The 21,435-nt window shown below is 41.9% G+C and overlaps 1 protein-coding gene across 1 annotated transcript in view; it reads left to right on the top strand.

Annotated features, from left to right (window-relative positions):
- Positions 1-21,435, top strand: part of JARID2 (jumonji and AT-rich interaction domain containing 2) — a 190,905-nt gene that overhangs the window by 163,008 nt on the left and 6,462 nt on the right. Inside the window, exons 7-15 of the mRNA XM_028737640.2 lie at positions 1,431-2,460; positions 7,994-8,490; positions 13,128-13,220; positions 14,124-14,242; positions 16,011-16,081; positions 17,221-17,335; positions 19,119-19,224; positions 19,897-20,079; positions 20,712-20,842. Coding sequence (XP_028593473.2) covers positions 1,431-2,460; positions 7,994-8,490; positions 13,128-13,220; positions 14,124-14,242; positions 16,011-16,081; positions 17,221-17,335; positions 19,119-19,224; positions 19,897-20,079; positions 20,712-20,842 — 2,345 coding nt within the window. The remainder of the gene's footprint in view (positions 1-1,430; positions 2,461-7,993; positions 8,491-13,127; positions 13,221-14,123; positions 14,243-16,010; positions 16,082-17,220; positions 17,336-19,118; positions 19,225-19,896; positions 20,080-20,711; positions 20,843-21,435) is intronic.

Genomic DNA, 21,435 nt, shown 5'->3' on the forward strand with positions numbered 1-21,435 from the left:
TGCAACTATTTCAGGAACTTGCTGTTGAATAAAAACAAAACTGCCTAGACATTAAACTTCTTGTGGGGGCAGATATAGAATCTGCACATAACTACTGAATTACATTTTGTACCTCCTGGCTATAATATAATTCTGGAAGTGGGATTCTTCAGAGCCATGCTAATCTCTTGGGTGCATATTGGATATAATTGTGTGCACACTTGTGAATCTTACTATTTTATGGCAGTAAGATAGTGAGAGATTCTGGTAATTTTCCGTTATTAGTGGTTATTAAGTTTGCTTGTGTTTAAGTTCAAATAAGTTTAGAAGGCAAATGAGTAGACATCTTGGTAGATGGGAATTGGGTGGGGAAAGGGGGTTAATATTGGAAAAGGAGGATTGGTTGAAAATGAGAAGCGAGGAGCATCAGTTCCCATTGGGTCACCCAGTGGGGCTGTGTGCATGTGGCTCAAATAGACATAGACTGGAATAATTCCAATATGGAATATGGAAACTTTTGCCCCAAAACAGACTTGAGAATTTGGATCCTTCCAGTTGTTGTATCGTTTGCTGCTGCCAGGCATCCTTTTGCCCCTGCCCTATTTTCAAGCTGTGCGTATTTCTGAACAGTGACAGTTTTAAAACCTCATCTGCACTATACATTGAAAGCAGTATCATATACCTTAAAGCAGTTGTGGGTCCCCCCCCCCCAAAGAATCCTGGGAACTGTAGCTGGGAATTGTCCTGAGACTCCTGTTCCATTCACAGAGCTACAATTCCCAGAATTCCCTAGGAAGAGGGATGGACTGTTGAACCACACTGAGAATTGTCGTTCTGGTGAATAGGGGTCTCTTAACAATGCTCAGCGCTTTTAACAAACTGCAAGTGGCAATGGTTTTTTGGAGGAAGCTCTGGCTGTTTAAAGTGGCATGACACTGCTTTAAATATATAGTGCAGATGGGGTCTCATGCATCAGCATGCACGCACAATACATCTACAGAGCCAGAAAAGTTCAGAAATGGGAAGCAGGGACAGAAGTGAGGCATGGCAGCAGCAAGTCCAGGGCCCCGGGAGAGGGCGGCAGGCCCCTCCCAGAGTCAAACCGCAGAACAAGCCATCATGCACAGCCTCATTATGAAGCAGAGACTGGGTATAGATGCACTCTCACTCAGAGTAGACAGCATCAGATGACTAAAGATACACCCACACTTCAAAGCCTTGCTTTATATTTCTGTCTTTATTTGCTTTAAAAAGAGACTGATTCTGCTCTCCACTGAGTGAAGTCCAATACATTGTATAATGTGACTTAATGTTGTTGAAAGGCTGCAAGGCGTATATTTCCCTCTCAGATCGTTTTTTAGAGGGCCTGAGGCTTGTTGTGAATTTTTACTAATTGGCTTCCCCCCTCCTGTTTTGTCTCCTCTTCCTCCTGATGGTCCTGGCATCCCTAGGTTTCAAAGGTCAATGGTATCACTCGAATGTCATCTCCGAGTGCAAACACAGCCAGTGCCAAAAAGATGAGAGAAGTCAGACCTTCACCGTCCAAAACTGTGAAGTACACTGCAACAGTGACAAAAGGAACTGTCACATACACCAAAGCCAAGAAAGAACTGGTCAAGGAAACCAAACTAAATCACCACAAGCCCAGTTCACCTGTCAACCATACAATCTCAGGGAAAACGGAAAGTAGCAATGCAAAAACCCGCAAACAGGTGCTATCTCTTGGAGTGGCCAAGCCCAACAATACCGCTGTTAACGGTGTCAAGGTCAATGGCAAGTTGAACCAAAAGACATGCACTAAGGAGGTAGGGAGGCAGTTGAGGGAGGGGCTGCGCAATTCAAAAAGGAGACTGGAAGAGGCAAACCACATAGACAAAACACAGTCGCCGACCAAGAAGCTAAAGGGGCCAGTCAGTGTGGCTGAAGCCCCAAGCAAAAAGGCGCCTGCGGAGAAGCCTTTGCTGAACGGCCACGTGAAGAAGCCTGGAAGTCAGGAAGTGCCACAGAAAAGTCTGGAAAGAAACAGGCCGAAGAGAGCTGCTGCTGGGAAGAACATGCCAGGGAAACAAGCACATAGCAAAACTGAAAATGCCTCCTGTGAAAATCATTCTACCTCTCAAACCGAGTCCTTGCACAAGCCACATGACTCAATGGGGAAGCACGAGAAGGTCAGCGTCAAGTCTGGGTGGGCCATGATGGAGGAGATCCCTATCTTCAAGCCTTCCCCAAAGGAGTTCCATGACCCGTTGATATACATCGAGTCGATCCGTGCTCAGGTTGAGAAGTATGGAATGTGCAGGGTGATCCCTCCTCCCGACTGGAGGCCGGAGTGCAAGCTGAATGAAGAAATGCGCTTTGTGACGCAAATACAACACATTCACAAGCTGAGCAGGCGCTGGGGGCCCAATGTGCAGCGGCTGGCCTGTATCAAGAAGCACCTCAAATCTCAGGGCATTACAATGGATGAGCTTCCACTCATAGGTGAGTCCTTGGTTGTGTTCTGTCTGTTCTTTTCCAAATTTATAGCAGGTCCCTATTTTGAACATCAGTTCCTTCTCAGATTGACAGGCCTCCTGTGAAAACTGCAGGACACTAGGCTTCATTCATAGCTGATTCATAAGCCAGGTGCAGTGCAGGTGCATACTGAGCTGTTTCCCTCTTATGCTTCACTTAAACATGTTGATCCTTCTTTGCTGGCTGTAGAGAAATGTTGTTTTATTTCTCCTAGAGCAAAAGAGGCATATCTGCTCATGTTTTAAGGCTACCTCACGTTATGCCTAAAGAAAATGGTGTAGTCATGCTCATTGAAGTGTCTCCAGTCTTCATTACAGTAGGGTTTTCGGGTGTTTTCCTAGCAAGGTGTGTGTACCAGTGACGCACAGCGGTGCAAACAAGTTAACAATTTGGTTTAATAACTTTCTCCTCCTTAAACATTCCTCACACGCCACCCCAGTCAACTTTGATTAAGTGATTTCATTTCGAATATCTAAATCACCAAAATTACAAATTTTCAACAATCTTCAGGCATTTAATAAATCTTGGATGACAAGCATTGAAGTGTAGTTTGTAGCAAAACGGCAGTTTCGTAAACTTACTCAGCAGGTACCTCTGCTGTGTTTGATTATTTAATTGAATTGGTTTGCTTTCTGCCATCAGATAGGATGCACATGGTTGTATGTTTTTAAAAGTGGCATACTATTTGGTGAAACAACAGTTCCCTTTAGGATACCCTTTATTCTTTGGAAGAAGGTCCCTTTTAATTGCTCTTCCTAAGCAATTTTAAAATTTAATAAATTTGCTAGAGCTCCTGTTACAGTTGCAAGCTTTAATCAGTGTGATTGCGGAGGTCAGTTTTAATTGATGAGGTCAAATTTTAATTGCTAGGGCTGAGAGATGGCCACGGTTGTTTTATTTTTGAAGCCGATTTTCATTCTGGAAATTAAAAAGAAAATAGTTGAAGATGGGTAATTTCTTCCAGGAATAAGAAATAGTGTTTTAAATTAACTGGCAAGTTGTAGTAAAAATAAATTGTAATTGGCAGCCTTTGACTTCAGTGGAATGTAAGTAGCCTAATGATATGTGGATTCCAGCCTTTATGATACAACATTTCCTTTAGTAACTCCTTTAGCATATTGATATTTTGGTTGTATGAAACATTTATTAAAGCTAATCAATAAGATAATTTGTTAAAAGGCAATAGATGATAGTTGATGTGAAACGCTTTAGTTGTGAAACTGACCTTGTGTGTCTGATTAAAACTGTATGCATGTGTATATTTAGCCACACTACAGATGATTTAACGTTAGAAGAATGAGTGAGTCTTGGGCTCACACTTTCTTCATCCTTCTCTAGCACAGCTATGAGGAGGAGCTTGGAAAGTGTTGCTTCTCTTTAACAGTATCTGTCACTTGATATGTAGTTAACTACAGATTCTTGAAACAAGCAAACTTCAAACCATAGTTTGTGAAGCCAGCTTGTTTCTGCTAACAGTGATAAAGATTAACCTTAGTTTGTCCCAAGTTCTGCCATTAATTTCAGATGGAGCTGGAAGCTTCTGATGTTCTGCAAGGGAGCATGTGAGCCCAAGACTTACTGAGCATGTTCTATATCCAACCACTGAGTTAATATAAGGCTTCTATAGCATTAGTATTTGAAATGCTGTGTAAATGCCCTTCCTTCTGACAGTTTTTATTTTATCTATGTTCAAAAGAGGGTTCTTCCCCCTGCCCTTCCTTGCAAAGTTGAACTCAAAATAAACTTCCATTCCTTATCGTTATGGTTCCTATATAGCAAGCATGTTATGAAAGAAATCCAGTCTTACAAAGTAGAGCTGTATTAATAATGTCATGAGTCAAAGAATTGTAGTAAATGCCAAATTTAAGAGAATGAGCTCTTTAGTGCTTTTATATACTGAGCAGCCTGACATTGTTTGAAGCTTCCCTCATTGCAAGGACCAATGAAAACAAATTAAAATCTTGAAATCATTGACAGTGAAATATCAGTTTGCTCATTGCTCTGTCAAATAATCCGCATTCCACCAAATCTCATAATTGGATGACTAGAAGAAACAGCTTTCCAGCATAGAAAATAACTTCAATGAGTTCTGAAAGGATGCATAAGTTTTGGATTTTTCAGTGTAAAACTAACTAAAAACCACAGTCAGAAAACAGTTGGCAAAGGCTAGCCCTGGAAATTGTAAGCACATATGTCAAGTGTTTAAGGACTCTGTGCGTGTAAAAGTTTGCTGAGGATGTCCTTCAGAAGCTGCTTTCAAACGTTTTCCTGGTTCATGCATTTGCCAAACTGGTGATAGCTTTTATATATGGCAGGGCACCAGACTTGTCCAAATGCCCCACTTATAGAATGCATTCATATGCACCCTAGGATGATGAATTTAATATCTTAATTGCAGTATAATTGTACACATGGCCCTCATGCTCCACTGCATGTGGTTTCGATGAGCTTGGGAACCAGCCGTTGCAGTAAACACTTGCCTCTAGCTCTTACGCTGTGTGGAACATAGCTTACAGGCGGGCTGCTTAGCCAACATGCACATACATTGCACTGGATATTTGCAGTAACTTTAAATTGGGGCTTATACTTCAGTTTGTAATTCTGAAGACTGCTTGGTATGTGTTCCCTGGTACAGAGTTATCTAAGCTGCAGTGTTCATACATCTTTCCCAAAGCGACCTTTTCTCCTTAGCTTTTAACCACGTAAAACCTGCAGAATTGAAAGGGCAGCTAACAGGCGTTCAGCAATTTATGCAGCAAGGTGTCTTCTTTTTGTGTGTGGAAAACTAAAACTCAAAACAATTATTATTTATTTTATTTTATCTTTTGGCCAAGGGATGCCTTGGCCTTCATTCTCGCCTCAGGCAAGGTGGTGTATCTGTCTGTTTAGGAATCATGACTAGGTAGCAGTACAGACCTTTTGTGAACTATGATGTGCATCAGATTGTTGTAAAAAGTGCTACCTGTTTTTAATTAAAACTAGAAGCTCAAGCGTTAGATTGGACATTTGTAGTTTTCCATCATATCATTTGACTAATGAAATGGTGCTGGAAGGGACTTTCTTTCCCCCTTTTCATACAAAACCTTCAGGAAGGTTTCTCAGATTTTTTCCTATAGAATATTACAAGTGATTAGCTAACATGAAATAAACACTTATATTACTCTTATTATCCCAGCCTACCTCTGTGCAAGATGAAACTTAATAGATAGTGAGGTTTTAAACAAATTATGGCTGCAAGAAATCCTTCACCACTACCTTAAAATGTAAACAAACTTCAAGCAAGATCCATAATAATAATAAAAATTCTCACAGCTTTCCGTCCTGAGGAACAGTTCTGTATAGCTCCAAAGTTTGCCTACTGCATTGCTACCTTTGTTTGGTCTAAATAAAATGCTACTTTGCTGATGGCACACCAAATTTCAGAAATGTTTGATAGGTTTGTAACCCATGTTTCTTTTAAAAATCCTTTAGTGGTGTCCTAATTAAATATGGACGTGGGTGGTGCTGTGGGTAAAAGCCTCAGTGCCTAGGGCTTGCCGATCGAAAGGTCGGCGGTTCGAATCCCCGCGGCGGGGTGCGCTCCCGTTGCTCGGTCCCAGCGCCTGCCAACCTAGCAGTTCGAAAGCACCCCCGGGTGCAAGTAGATAAATAGGGACCGCTTACTAGCGGGAAGGTAAACGGCGTTTCCGTGTGCGGCTCTGGCTCACCAGAGCAGCGATGTCACGCTGGCCACGTGACCCGGAAGTGTCTCCGGACAGCGCTGGCCCCTGGCCTCTAGGGTGAGATGGGCGCACAACCCTAGAGTCTGTCAAGACTGGCCCGTACGGGCAGGGGTACCTTTACCTTTACCTTTAATTAAATATGAGTTGTTAGCTTCATCAGTTTATTATCTCAAATACTGTCCTTCTGAGATGGCCTTTGGTTTTCTGTAATCTTTATGGCAGGTAGAAAGCTATGTAGATAAAGGGGGTTTATCTTGCTGATCTTGAACATTTTACAACGAGCAGAAAATCTGTAGCAGTCGCCTCCTTTTCTTAAGGGTCAGATCTCATAAAATTGCTCAAGAAAAGCTACCAAGCCTCATTAAACCCAGAGTTGGTTTGGCCCTGTTTTTGTGTTGCCTGAAAGCACTCCCTCCTTGACGAAACATGGAATGGCTACTTTCACCTGCAGCAATCACACCACGCTCTATGCCTCCCCTCCCTGCAATGACTTGCCAAAGTTGAAGCATTATTCCATTATCATTTTTTGTCAGTAAGAGATTTTGTCAGCTTTGTAAAGGCACTTTGACATCAGATAATGAGCACAAATTAATTACTCCAGGGTGGGCAGAAGATAGGTCTGCAGGATCTATCGCTGAATGACTCGCTGTTAAATAGATCAGCAGCTAAATAGATCTGGCAAACAATTGACTCCCAGATGTTTAACAATAGCAGCAACAACATGATGCCCCACCCCACCCCCAGCACCAAAATCCCCTAAATTATGCTGCAGAAATTAAGATAGCTTGGGGTAACCAGAAGTGGATTTTTGTGTGGAAGGATTGCAAACTCTTATTTAAGCTGCGGTACTCAAAACAAATTTGGAGGCTCAGAATTCTTTAATTCTGAGGGTATGTCTTTTGTACCAAGCTCCTGTTACTGCATCTCCCAGCACCACTTAAAAGCAAAATAGATCCCACTAACCTGCAGTCCACCAACCTATGAATTATCCTTTTGATAAATCTGAGCTTCTATGGACAGGTTTTGGGATGGTGTTTGCATCACATGGCTGCTTGATAAATGCAGTAACTACAGATCGATCCTGGATATTGCATAAATGCTGATCAAGAAACCGTAATATCTTTAGATAGGAAACAGGGGGCACAAAGTACATTCTGTAGAGTGTGTAGCATAATATTAATAGTTACCACAACAGTGACCTCAAATCCAGTTTGAAGCAGATCTGTGGGGTGCAGTGGGGGCATTAATTTGACTGCAGATGTTTGTAATGGCATTTGCACAAACAACTCTCTCCTTTTTTAGCTTTAAAGTGCCTTTAAGGCTAGGAGAGAAAGAAAGCAATATTCACATGATGGGGGGGGGGGGAGCATCCTATGTAGCACAGGCTCAGTTTGCCATTTAGAAAGATACCCAAAGGCAGTTGAAACTTGATGCAGGTGGACAGGTGAGTGGCAAATCACAAGGCAAGTGCAGTGACTACTACGAAAGCCCAGTGATTTTGCAGTGGCTTAATTTCCTTCCGATTCCCGTTTTTTAAAGACTGATGGTCCAGAAATAACACTGACATCTGATTTTCTATATTGAGGGGCTTTATTCTTCATTCGTTTGCACAGATGAGTTTTCAGTCTTGCTCCTATTTACAGTCCTAAGTGATGCAGCTACTGCCACAATAAGTAGGCCTGGATTGTATACTGTCTGCTGTCAGTTTTCCTAACCATGTTTCTTCCCCCTGTATGTCCTCCTTTCCCTTCCTGTCGTTCCACTTCACTGACACCCAGGAGGATGTGAGCTAGATTTGGCCTGCTTTTTCCAACTGATCAACGAAATGGGGGGCATGCAGCAAGTGACTGACCTCAAGAAATGGAACAAGCTGGCAGACCTGCTGCGGATCCCCAAAACTGCACAGGACAGGTTAGCAAAGCTGCAGGAGGCGTACTGCCAGTACTTGCTCTCCTACGACTCCCTCTCTGCCGAGGAGCACAAGAGACTGGAGAAGGAAGTCCTCTTTGAAAAGGAGGTCCTAGAAAAGAGGAAAGGCCCCCTGGAGGTACATTTGGACAACAACTACGAATTCCAGTCTCTCCCCCGGTATGAGCCCAAAAATGGACTCATCAATGGTGTGGTTCATAAAAACGGCTTCCGGAACAAGGCGAAGGAAGTCGAAGTCCCACAGAAAACGGGCCGGCGGCGACTCTTCTCTCAGGAAAAAGAGACCGTGAAGGAAGAGGAGGAAGACAAAGGCGTTCTCAGTGACCTCCACAAGTGTGTATATAAGGTAAGCAGAAGCCTTGCCGTTGGCCCTGCTTAGAACGTGCAACTCGAAATGCAAACAGTATTTTTGTCCGCAATTGCCAGCTCTGATTTAGTGCAAACAGTGGTTTGGAAGGCTTATTCCTCCTGACGCTGAGCACATCCATTTGCAGAGGAATGTTGACTCCCCCACTCAATTTGATTTGGCAGCCTCCCCACTATTAAGCAGGAGCTGGCAACCGCTGCTTGCTGTGTAATTGTTAGTGAGGTTGGATTTAGTGAGTGAGGCTGAGCTGCTAAGAGAGAAAGAAATATGGTGTTTATTACGCTGGTGCCTGTGCCCGGCACACACTGCTTTTTCCATCACTGCTCTTTCTCCTCTCGCTGCAAAACAGGAATCAGGTGCTGCCTGGAATTGGCAACTTCTGGTGCCTCTGTGCAGAGGCTGTCAGTCTTCAAGAACTGAGGCCTATCTATTCATTCCTGTGCCAGATTCTGTTTACTTCTATATTAACCGCATTTGTATTCCTGCCTTTTCCCCTCAAGAGGTCTGGGCAAAGGAGTAATTTACTTTATCTTCTCTACAACCCTGTGAGTGAGGTGAGCCTGTGTGGCTGTGTCTTGTGCAAGGCCACCCAGCAAGTTTAATGTCTGAGTGGGAATGGGCTTGGCTTTCCCGTGTCCAAACATAACACTCCAGCCACAACACCACACTGTAGGCTCTTGACATTTGCCTGCCTATGATCAGCTCAAGCAGCCTAATTTCTAGGGCTTGCAATAGCGAGCAGCGGAGTTAAAAATCGCAAGAGTTCAGACCTTGGAAGAATCTGCCCCCTCACCCCATGACAGCTTTATAAACTTAAATACCAGGTTAAAATATACACTCAATTACCACTTGGAATGTATTCATTATGATTTAATGTCATTTGATAGCTCTTGCTGTAATATGTTTATCCGTGAAACAAATTGGCCTGTTGCTCTTATCAACACCTTCTTCCTGACACCCTGCAGTCGGTTAGGCCTAGAAATTGGCTGGGTCATTGGATGCCCTCACCCCATCACCTGCGACCTGACAGTCCTCATGACTGGCAGCTGCATTTCACAGGACTAGAGTGTGTGGAATAAGTAAGCAGAGGTTAAGGCTACTTAACTAAGCCTATGCTTCCTCTTACAGAATCATTTATTGCCACTGAATATTCATGCAACACCTTTATTATACCAAGGGATGTTACAGGAGTGTTCCTAAGTCTATAAAAGAGTACACCGTGAAAGTAAAGTACTGTAAGAATGAACACAATGAGCATGGCCCTTTTCTCAAATCTGTACATATTTAGTAAGAGTAGACCCATTGAAATTAATGGACCTAAGTTTGATAAAACCTTAGGTTTGGGGGGGGGGTATTCGTGAAGCCTTTTCCTTCAGATCTCTTCAGTTCCCTTGTGGATGTCTAATTGAGACTGGGGGTTGTTGTTTTTTAATTGAACTAAGGCCTTTTAGTCCACAATCAGTTTGACAGCATAGCTTATATACTTAAGCTATGATCTTCCAATTCTGTTTGAAAGTGCATATTTTTAACGCCAGCCAGAAGTGCTGCCACTGTCAGCAAATTCCATAGGAAACTAATACTGCAATTGGAGTCAGTCTTTCACTTCTGCTGGAGGTAAAAGAAAATCTGCTCAGTCAAATTATTTCTAGTCAGACTACAATAGCTTTGTTTTGTTCTGCTAAACTCACGCAGAAAAAGAGAGAAATTAACTAAATATGTGGTATTAAAAATCCTTTGTACACTTACCTGGTAGTAAGTCAGGTATTACCTATGAGTAACCACACAAAATTGAACTGCAAATCATGATCAAGCCATATGCTTGGCTTCCCATGTAAAGAATTTTTATTGTGTCACAAAATAAAGGGGATTCATTATTCTATCTGGCAATAGATTTTTTTAAAAATGGGGGTAGGCTCCCAGTTTTCCTAATTCTCCTAAAGTCATGGGTTGGATCCCAGACTAAGTTAGTTGAGCTTAGGTCACATGAAATAAGTGAGACAGTGTATTCAAAGAATCTGTAACCTGCATATATCAACTAGGAGAAATGTGAAGTTAAAGTCTCCTATATAGATTCCTCCTGTTGCCCATCACTCCTCTCACATCACCTTTTGCCTCTTGGTTATAGTTGGGATGGGAGTCAAACATCACCCCTTAAGGAACCAGATTTGGCCCAGGAGGTTCCAGTTGCTAAGTTATTTAGAAGAAATTCTCCGGCAATGACTCCTCCAAACAAACTATGGGCAGTAATTCCAAGAACAAACCTTAGTTTCCACCCTGGGTTTTGGAGAGAAACAACCCAAGAGGACTGGCTTGCACTTAACGCTAAGCAAAAGCTTGTGGTTTGTTTCCTCCCAACTCAGGTCAGGGTGGAGCATAGTAGAAGCAATTCTTCAGTGTGCCGTAGCACATTCCTAACCATGGTTTGTTTCTTACTGTGGCTTAGCATTACATGTAACTGGGACGGGTATTTGGTTTTCACTTGGGGAATTCTTTAAATAAGTGTGCAAATGTTTTGAGATGGAATCAAGGAAGAGAAGAAATATTTTGCACTGAAATGATGACTATTGCAAATCTCCTTCACAACGATGTGTTCTTTTGAACCAAATAGATAAAATCAAAGTGAGAAAAATTTCTCCCAAATGAAATTTCAGACAAAGGCTGGAAAGTGAGAGTTTTCCCTGAAGGGTGCTTTATGCCCAGAGGAAAAATTTAAGAACTAATAAATTGGATCAATTATGACTAATCTTTTTTATTAAAAAAAGTTGAGAAAACTTCTGCCCTGAGGTAGGGTTGCCACCTCTCTCTGATAGTAAACAGTTCTTAATGATAATTTCTGCCTTTATTTGTCTGGCAAAAAAAAAAACAAAAACCAAACCCCACAGCAAGCACTAGACAGCTGTTTCTCTGTGCTTGTGAGCAGTCTTTGTAAACCCTGAATTACAGACGCAAATTTGATGGCTGTTGAATAGCACTTTTGAAGGATGTTTTTTTTTGTTAGACTACCCCAATAAATGGTTCACATGGGCAGTAAAAGAGGAAGGAAATTGCTCATTTTATTTACAGGCATGCAGCTCTGACATTTAAGAGTGTCTTAGCTCTCCTCCCCTGATGGGCACTTGTAATAGCTTAATTGCCTTGTGTTCATTTCACATTTTATTTTTTATGGGGCAGCTCAACATTTTTGTGTAGTCAGTGGGCCTGAGCTAAGACTTTGATTGGGGGGAAACATTCGGTAGTGTCTGTTTTTGCTCTGGGAGAAGGAAGCAGAAAACTACTGAGAGTTTGACTCTGTAGTTTTAACTAATTAACTTAAAACTTTTGGTAACACGTGAGCCTTCTCTTTACCCCCACAAAGCATATTTTTCATCCCCCAACATGCACCATTAACAGGTTGGGGTCTGGGATCCAGCCAAGTGTTGAAAATCAGGGAAAATGTTCATTGCAGAAGTGCATTGTAACTGAAAGCACCTCGAGTCTTTCTTTTCTCAATGAATTGTGGAAAATATCTCTAATCATCAAAGCAAAATAGTGGTCTTCATATTCAGAGAGAAAATGAAGATAGATTTTAAGACAAATAGCTAGCTTCCATTTGTGCATGTTAAAGCACTGTGAGACTGCAAGTATTAATGTTAAGCTCACGGTGTGATTATTACTCCCCTTACTGAATGGAAAACCATACATGATCACTGCACCTTTGCTTGGGGAAAAAGGCACAGTTGAGTTATATTGATGTACTTCTAGTTTATGAATTGGAAATGTTTTTTCATGATTCTTTATTGTGTTTGTGTGTTTTTTTTTTAAAAAAATCTGATTGAAATATTTACATTTTAGTATTGTACTGGCCTATGGCTAAATGCTGACCAACTTTTTCAATTTTGTTTTGGACTTCTGGGTTTAGTCTTTCTTTGGCTGCCCAGTTTGAAAGTTCATCTGGTGAAAGATATTTTATTTTCTAACATGTCTGCAGTTGTTTCCTACAGCTGATTCCAGCTTGTGAGCAAGCATCAACACTACTCCCTTTAAAAATAAGCCTAAATTGGCATCTCAGTTAGCCGCTGGTCCTTAAAATGAGTCATTCTGATTTCTCTTCCTTCCCTAGGCAGTAGTCTTACACATAGAGGACAACTTTCTCAGGCAACGTGAAGTTAGAACAGAACGCAGGACAAAATGTATCTGAGCAAGCCCATTTAGAGCATTTACAGTTTCAGTCTGCAGTTAGTGATGGACAACTTCAGCGTCTCATTTTTCTAATCTTAAGCTCAGTTTGCCCCATTTCCACACCAGTTTGTGATTTTCTTTTTAGAGCCAACACTAAAAATGTGCGTTTTTGTTCACAATTCTGCCTCATATACATATTTTGCAGCAATCCCCCCATATATTATGCATTTCCCACACTTTTTCTTAATAATGTTGTGCATATTTTTTATTGGTGCTGCCCATGCAATAGATGAGAGAAATTGCAATCTGGAACATTGTTGGTGTAATAACCCTGTGTCATGATGTATCTATATTTCCAGCCACTCATATCTGCTCTTCCTTTATTCATTATTATTTTCTATTACTAATAATGGAAAACAACAACCACAATTTCTCCCTTTTTATGCTTTGGTTCACAGGGAAGGTCTGTTTCTTTAACAACCTTTTACCGAACAGCAAGAAACATCATGAACATGTGCTTCAGCAAGGAGCCTACGGCAGCTGAAATAGAGGTGAGGCGTTCCGTAAAGTCAGGGTAGTTCTTTAAACTAGCCACTAGAAGATGATTTTCTCCCCGTACACACTAGAGATCCAAACCATCCACAAACGTGCATTTGCCTGGGTAATGTAACATGAGAACTCAGCAGTTAAGCCCTGTAACAATTCCCATGATTACAGCAGGTGTTGTGTTGTGTTGTGTTGTGTTGTGTTGTGTTGTGTTGGTGGGGAATTTCTGCTGGGATCCAAGAAGTCAAGGAAGAAAAAGAGGGCAGCTGCAAGAAGCACACAGAAAGGCAGATTTTAAAACGGAATTGTGAAACAGTTTATTAGAAAGAAGAACAAGGCTTGCTGAGGAAGAATCAGCATGGCTTCTGCAAAAGAAAGTCCTGCCTCAAGGACATCAAACATGTAGCCCAAATTCTTCACTGCACTATCTTACCTCTTATGTGAACCAGCACTTTATTCCAAAGGCTTTCTTTTCCATGCGAGGAATAGCCATCCTTGGGCAAATGCCAACCCACTACATAAACCAGGCTATCCTAGGTACAGCCATTGGTTCAGTGGCAACAGCTCATGGTATATCCTTAGCAGAAGTTATGCTGGTTGACATAAATATATTTTATAAACCATTTCCCCTTTGGAGGGCCACTTACTCTCAGAATGGACCAAGCAGCAATTTCTAAATGGATAGTAATATCATTTTTTATAATGCAAGCATTCGCGCTTATCAGGGCTTAGTAATAACATCAGCTAAGAAATTATTATTTGTCGGAAGAGCTATACAAAGCCTGCTTTTCGTGTATTTTGAAATATCAGGCGCCCAGTTTCCAAGGAATGAGAATTTGCCTAGATTAAACTCAGGGAAATGGAACTGCACTCTCTAATCTTAATACGAAAACTTTATTTTCCTACAGCAAGAGTACTGGAGGTTAGTGGAACAGAAGGACTGCCATGTAGCAGTGCATTGTGGGAAAGTGGATACCAACACCCACGGCAGTGGCTTTCCTGTGGGAAAATCAGAACCGTTTTCAAGGTAATGGGAGTTCCAAGACACCTTTCACCTCTCCATAGAGCACTGGCTCCTCTAATTTGTTTACTAAGTTACAGGTTTCATCACCATTATTGGGTATAATGTTGTTTCATGCTCAGTGTATTTGTAGCTGCTTGTGCTACCCCACCCCAGTTAGCAGCAAAACAGCCAGCTGCAGAATAAGGGTTGTTACTGACAGGTAAGGTGGGGGTGGACTTCGGCTGCTAGAATTATGGCTCATTCCAGGTCCAACACGTTTTGGAAAATTCCTTCCTTGGGGGCATATGAGCAGCGTACATAGGAAAAGGGCTAGCAAGGACAAAATATATCATTGAAAACTGCCCCAAAGCACCTTCGGCCTTACCAATCATGCTTTTTGACAGCTTTCCATTTTTAGGGGTTGTCTCATTGGTAGAAAGTCTGGTTTTAATGTGGTTTTGTTAGATACGTTTGCATTAATATATACGTCGATACATTTTCCAGCTTTTCTGTATTCTCTTTTGCAGAATGCAACTTGATAGCTATTATTCATTTAATGTGAGATTATGAAGTTTTGTGTTTTATTACGTATTGTGTTTTATTATGTTTTGTAATTATTATCCCTTTTCCTAGTTATGCTGTTCATATATTTATAGTGTCCCCAGAAGGAAGAGTTTCGTGAAATGGTCAGGCCTGGAGTAAACCAGAAATGTAGCACTGGGTGTTTCCCTCCCCCTTTTTGCACACCCTGCATTAGCACAAAGGATTTCTAAAACTGTACAATTGCACATTCATTACACCTTTTGCATTTCTTTTTACGTTCCAAGGGTGAGGATCTTCTTAAGGGGGTGCAGGCAGATGCTGCAGGATCCTACCATTCCTCCTTTAACTTTTCCATCCAGTTCGTTAGTTGCTTGAAGGAGCCAGAGCATTAACATTTCCCCAACCAACCGGTTCAGCATAAGCATCTTAATGGGTTGTGTGAATGCTGCAACCTGTTATTTGGTGGGCAATGACTTTTTTTTTAATCCGCACGATGCCTTCTTTATTCTGTGCACCCAGATGCATGTATGTTTCCCTTAATGTTCACCTTGTCTGTTCCTGAGTGAGCAAGTTAATGACAATGCGTTTAATGAATTAACCACAACTTAGTTTGGATTGAAACAGATGGCTAGGAACCATACAGTAGCTGCTAAAATGTGTCAGCTATGACCCCATGGAAAGACGGTCATCAGTCCCTGCCAAACTTCTCCTTCCCACGTAGCTATAAAGATCCCTTCGGATTGGGAGCCAGTCAATTACTGGGTTGTTTGCTTGCTTTTGCAAGGCACCTAATTGAAACAATAACATGGTGCATCTTTGTGAAGCAGCAAAAAGAAGAAAAACAAGTTGTTTTATGTTTTCACCATTTCAATTTATTAATCGTGTTGTTGTTTTTTAAAAAATGACATCAATAAATTTAAACAAGAAGTCTCAAGTTCTTGTTAGTCACTAGTGCCTTTGCAAGGTTAACCAGAACACAAAGGCAAGAGCAAGTGTATTGAACAACTGTGTCTGGAATGCTGCTTACACATTTGTTAGCATAAAGGAAAGAGCTAGAAGTTTCATTTTTAAGCAGAATTTTACTTTTAAAACAAAAGCTGGAATTGCAGCAAAGAGGCCTAGAGCATTCCTCCTTTGGCTGCAGTCCTACACAGCAATGCAGAACCCCTAGCAAGTAGGTAAATAAAACAATGACTAATGTGACATTTGATGTTTGCTCATCACGATGTGCACCACTTAATTTGAACAGGCATGGGTGGAACCTAACAGTCCTTCCTAATAACACAGGATCCATCCTGCGACATCTTGGTGCTGTGCCTGGTAAGTCCATTTATATTCTCCATGTTTAAGAGACATACTCTGTTGTGGAATTCACACAGAGTGTTGAATAAATCATGTTTTTGCCACCTCCCTGGAGCTGGGCATCTCTACCTGCTGTTTAAAAATGAATTAATATTCAGTAAGCTTCCCATCATGGTGGCATTTATAATCCTGTTTGTGTCTCTGCTGCCCATTGACCCCTCAATCTGTTCAGCACAGATGGACACACTTCTATCCTAGAGAGGCTGAGAAAGGTGCGTTTTGTATCTTAACAAGCCAAACGTAGCAGTTAAGCTCTGTGTCTTGTATTACTGAATTTTTTAAAAAGGAAAGAAAGAAAGGTGAGAGTGAGACGGAGGGGTACGCATGTAGTGCAGACCATCTCTACCGTGGACCATTTACTTCTCCCAGTTGTTCATCATTATTCAATAGGCTCATGATAATGTTTTAGTGTCAATATGGTGAGCGATCAGCACATGTAACTTCATTATTTGCAGTCTCCAGGGAGCAGTGCTGTGCCAATAAATTTGCAGAAATTCCTCTGGTTCTTCATTAAGGCTCTTCAGTGATTTCTACCTGATAATGGCTGGGGGTTAGATAATCATTTTACAAAAAGCTGAAAGTGACTACTGCTGCTCACTCATTTCTTCTAAACCCCCCCCCCCCAAAAAAAATCTTTGGTCATACAGGTCTGGCAGGATTTTGAAGCATTTTTACAAAGACCTATAAATAGAGATGATAATGAGATACCTATGCTTACCTGCACCATTTTCAACTTTCTGGGGGGAAATGTTTTCTGCCTGCAACCAGTGTTCATGAGCCACACTTGTCCAAGCAATTCACCATTTAGAGCCTGCCCATGTTAATACAAGTGTGCACCCGGAATATTTGCGGAAAGCACAATTTATCTGCACGTGTGATCGACAGCATAGTGATGCCGTGAAAAAATAGGAGCTTGGGTGAAAAAATGTATCTGAATAATCAGATTAAAGACATCTCTTTTGTTAACTATGTAATCTTATTTCTGGTAAAAATCAAAAGATTTAAATTTTCAAGTATCAGCACAAATTATATGTGTGGTTTTCAACATACCTTTTCCCCCATTAATTGTGTTTTGCTTCTGATCTAAACTGCTTTAGGAGTGACAATTCCTTGGCTAAATATTGGCATGGTCTTTTCTACCTCATGCTGGTCTCGAGACCAAAATCACCTTCCATATATAGACTACTTACACACTGGTGCTGACTGCATTTGGTAAGTGAATCCCAAGTGAACCTCTTTGCTCTTCTGCACTGTTGCTTTCAGGAAGTTGCACGTCAGCTTCTATTGTGATCCTGATGCAGCAGCTTACGGCCTCAACACCATCGCAGTTCATGGCACCCCTACCTGCCCAACTACAACCTTCTTCTATAAATAATGTTTTCCTAAAGATTCTAAAACTCTAAAAAGCCAGAAAATATCAAGTTAAGCAGAAAAAGATCAAGTTGACCCTTGTTCAGCACACGCTACCTAGAAATTTGGTGCAAATGCCGTGCAAATAAGCCTCCAAAGTTACTAGGCTGTAAAAAATGTTTCCAGCATGCACTCCCTATATGTAATCTCTTGGATCCAAAAATCCTGTTCAAAGAGTAGAATGCGTTCTCTCGTACTTGGGTAAGGAGGCACCAATCCTGCCCCCCTCCATCTTCTTCCCCTCTGCCAAACTTCCTTGAGAAGATCAAGAACACCCTAAAGAGCTTTTCAGAGGGTTAAGAGGGGTTCCAGATGCAGTGCAGATTTGTAACAAGTGGTACTCCCTATGTGAGAGGCAGCATTCTTCTGTTGTACCATAAAAACTTACACCTATCTTTTCTAGCCTAAATGGAAAGTAATTAACTGTGTTTGGGGGAAAAACACTTCCTGTCTCGTCACTAGGAGGCAGTTCTTTTTTCCCATAGGCAAGGGAGTGAGTGGTAGTTTGTACAAGCCTCAGCTTTAAGATGTACTTCACACATACATCATCTCAGTAATTACAAGGATGTTGTATTATTATTGCAGTGATACAGTTGGAAGGCTGAGTGTGGCTTGCCCAAGTGCGAAGTGCATTCAGGGCTGACATGAGATTTGAACCAGGGGCTACCCAGCTAATGGCTCTTGCCAGCTCAAATAGAAGAGTTTCAAATGTCCTCTGGAAAAAGTCCAAAATGTTGCACAGCTTCAGGAGAGCAGAGGCCTGCAGTCTGGAGTGGCCATGAAGAATACTCCTGAATGTGACTTTGCTATTCAGACATGGTGTACAGATATTTGTCAAAAAGGAGTTTTTGATATTGGGGCCCCACCACACATTCATCCTTTAGGTTTACATTGGGGGGGGGGGTTAGCATACCCTTGCAAGTTGGTCATACAAATGATAAAATCCAGTCTTTAGAAATTTGTGCCATACAGGTATTCTCTTCCAAAGAGCCAGGATCAGCTACAAATCCCTGTCTGTTCTTGGTTGCTTCAGCAGCATGCCCAGGTTTGCTGACATGGAATGTGTGGGACAGCCCTTATTGGTGGTTATGGGATGTTAAAAAGCAGTCAGGTGTCAGCATTAGGTTCAACCAACAGAGGATATGTTGGTTGTAGTTTCATTAGGTGAGAGCTTCAAAATATTGTGAGTTCAAACACAGTTCTATTTCTCCTTTCCCTAACCCCCAATATTTGAGAGAAATGCAGTCAGATACATGTAGAGATGGCAAATCCTTTAATGCTCCAATCTTTGATAAAATATTCAGTGGTTGTAGCGCCACAATTATTCCTTGCCGTGTTATTTTGAAGTTGGATGTTGTTTTCAAATTTGCAAACTCTTGGTATATTTTGCACATCTGCTGTTGCATTCAGGTCCAGGCTTCCTATACACATCTGAGAACAAGATGCTGGACCAGAGGAGCCTTTTGTCTGATCCAGCAGGGCTCTTTGTATGTTCTCATGATGCTCTCAGCTTTGGTGATATCGATTTGCGCAGCATGGAATAAATACTCCCTTTGTTTCCCCCTTCTGTGCCCAAAATGAACAGGTATTGCATTCCTGCTGCAGAGGAGAAAAAACTTGACAAAGTGGTACACACCCTGCTGCAAGCCAATGGCACTCCAGGGCTGGAAATGCTTGAAAGTAACGTCATGGTGAGTCGCTTTATGGTTTGTTACTAGGCAGTTTCTTTTGCGGTGTCGTGAACAGCAGTACATTTTATTGTGTAAGCCAGGGGTAGATTTCCTTTCTAGATCCAAGGTTAACCTTTGTTAACCATCTGGGAACTGCATGCCACTGGTAGATGTCCACACACACTCCTTTCCCGCTGCCAAACGCACAAGGGCAAACACAGGCACACAACTCCCCCTCAACTGACCTATACGTATTAAGGGTGGAGATGGAGGATTATTGTCCAACTTTGGGGGTTTTTCTTACTGCTGTCACTGCTGAAATTGGTAGGAGCTTCCAGCCAGAGTGAAAGCTCAGATTTATTGTTTAAGCAATACTTAGAGGGACTGATGTGGATTCATATGTTCTTAAAGGGGATAACCCAGTCCTATATGACACAAGGAGATATGCCTCCCCACCCCAAGGCTCCTGGGTCCTGCTGAGGTTTGTTTCCCTTTAAGCCAAGCTTAAGAGTTGGTTGGTTTTACGTAGTTGGCAGCAGAAGGATCTGCTCTGGGGTTTGTTTCTGTAGAAGCATTTAGAGATTCAATATGACTTTTGCATGTTCTCCATGGCATGTAGTAAGAGGTAAGCAAATGGAGCTGCCGAGAAAGGCACCCGCTCTAGATTTCCCCTGCTTCTTTCTCTCTCCCTAGATCTCCCCAGAGGTGCTGTGTAAAGAGGGGATCAAGGTGCACCGTACTGTACAGCAGAGCGGGCAGTTTGTTGTCTGCTTCCCAGGATCTTTTGTGTCTAAAGTGTGCTGCGGCTACAATGTTTCTGAAACTGTGCACTTTGCTACCACCCAGTGGACAAGCATGGGTTTTAAAACTGCCAAGGTAGGAGCTTGTGTTCTTAAAAACTCACCTCTGCAAACAGAACATCTCTGGTCACAGCGTGTGTAGTGCTGCTTGATGCATTCATTAAACCTTATGCGATATGGGTGGGGTTTTTTTCATACATAAAGCATCTAGACTTTGCCTTTTACCACTCAAAACTTGAGAAATCTCCATTTCAATGAAGACTGCATGGACTGTGTCACATATAACTATTCATAGGACATGTCCTGACTCAACTGTGATGTGCATCAGTAACTCTTTTTATGTATGACTCGTTGGTTGAATTTGTTGCTAGGACAGCAGCAACAGTGCCTACTAGGACCAGTTGGGTTGTGTTTTGCAGGGGAAAGTCTTGGGGAGGTGAGTTGCACTTTGCATTTACTTGCACTTGTGCCCAGGGCTTAATTGAGAAGTTAAGGGACGGCAGGAATTGCACACTGACACCTGAAGGGCCAATATGAAGTGACTGAGAAGAGATCGCTCAGGAAAATTTTGTGTTTCACACATACACTCTTCTGGTCAGGAAATCCTTGTCCCCAAGGATGATGCGTTAATTGGGTATGTTCATTTTTCTTTCCAAAACGAGTTATTTCATTGTATGTGAACTAACACTCTGGAATTTGTCAACGCAGGAGATGAAGCAACGACGTATACCCAAGCCATTTTCAATGGAAAAGCTGCTCTATCAGATCGCAACAGCAGAAGCAAAGAAAGAAAATGGGTCTTCTCTTAGTACAATATCGGCACTTCTAGGAGAGCTCAGGTAGCTAGAGTCTCTTTTGTTTTATCCTACTTGCTTCCAGAGTAGCTCTCGCGGAAAGTATAGAGAGTGTTGTGAGACGTCCAAGAGCATTGCTGGCAGCTGCTGAGCCAGCCAACCTGCTTGAACACTGCCACACATGGGAGAAGAAACTTCCATGGATGGTTTGCTGTCAAAGCACTAGAGGACAGAGCAAAGTACTCCATACTACTAGCATTAGGTGATGACTTTTTTCCTCACCAAACAAATGAATCCATGTTTCCCAGTGTGCCTAATAACGTCAAGAGTTTTAAAATCACTGGCTAAGCCAGGAGTTCCTGTGCTTTCAGAAGCAGACCATGTAATCTGTCTGTAGCATGAGGACAACTACACACCTTTTCTAAAGACACTGAAAGACCTGTTTTTAAATGCTCCCCAGCCCCTGTCCAAGGCAGGTTTGAAAAGCAGGGAAAGCTGCCATGTTTCATATGTAATGCTGTTCTCTTTTATTCTCCTACTATGTAGCACTGCTACCCACAACTCAAGTGTGAGACAGCTGGGTAGTGCTGGTCGGTAACATCTCGAATAGATCAAGAGAAAATCTGATGGCTGGAATC

This window comes from Podarcis muralis, chromosome 8, assembly GCF_964188315.1.
Source record: "Podarcis muralis chromosome 8, rPodMur119.hap1.1, whole genome shotgun sequence".
Taxonomy (NCBI): Eukaryota; Metazoa; Chordata; class Lepidosauria; order Squamata; family Lacertidae; genus Podarcis; species Podarcis muralis.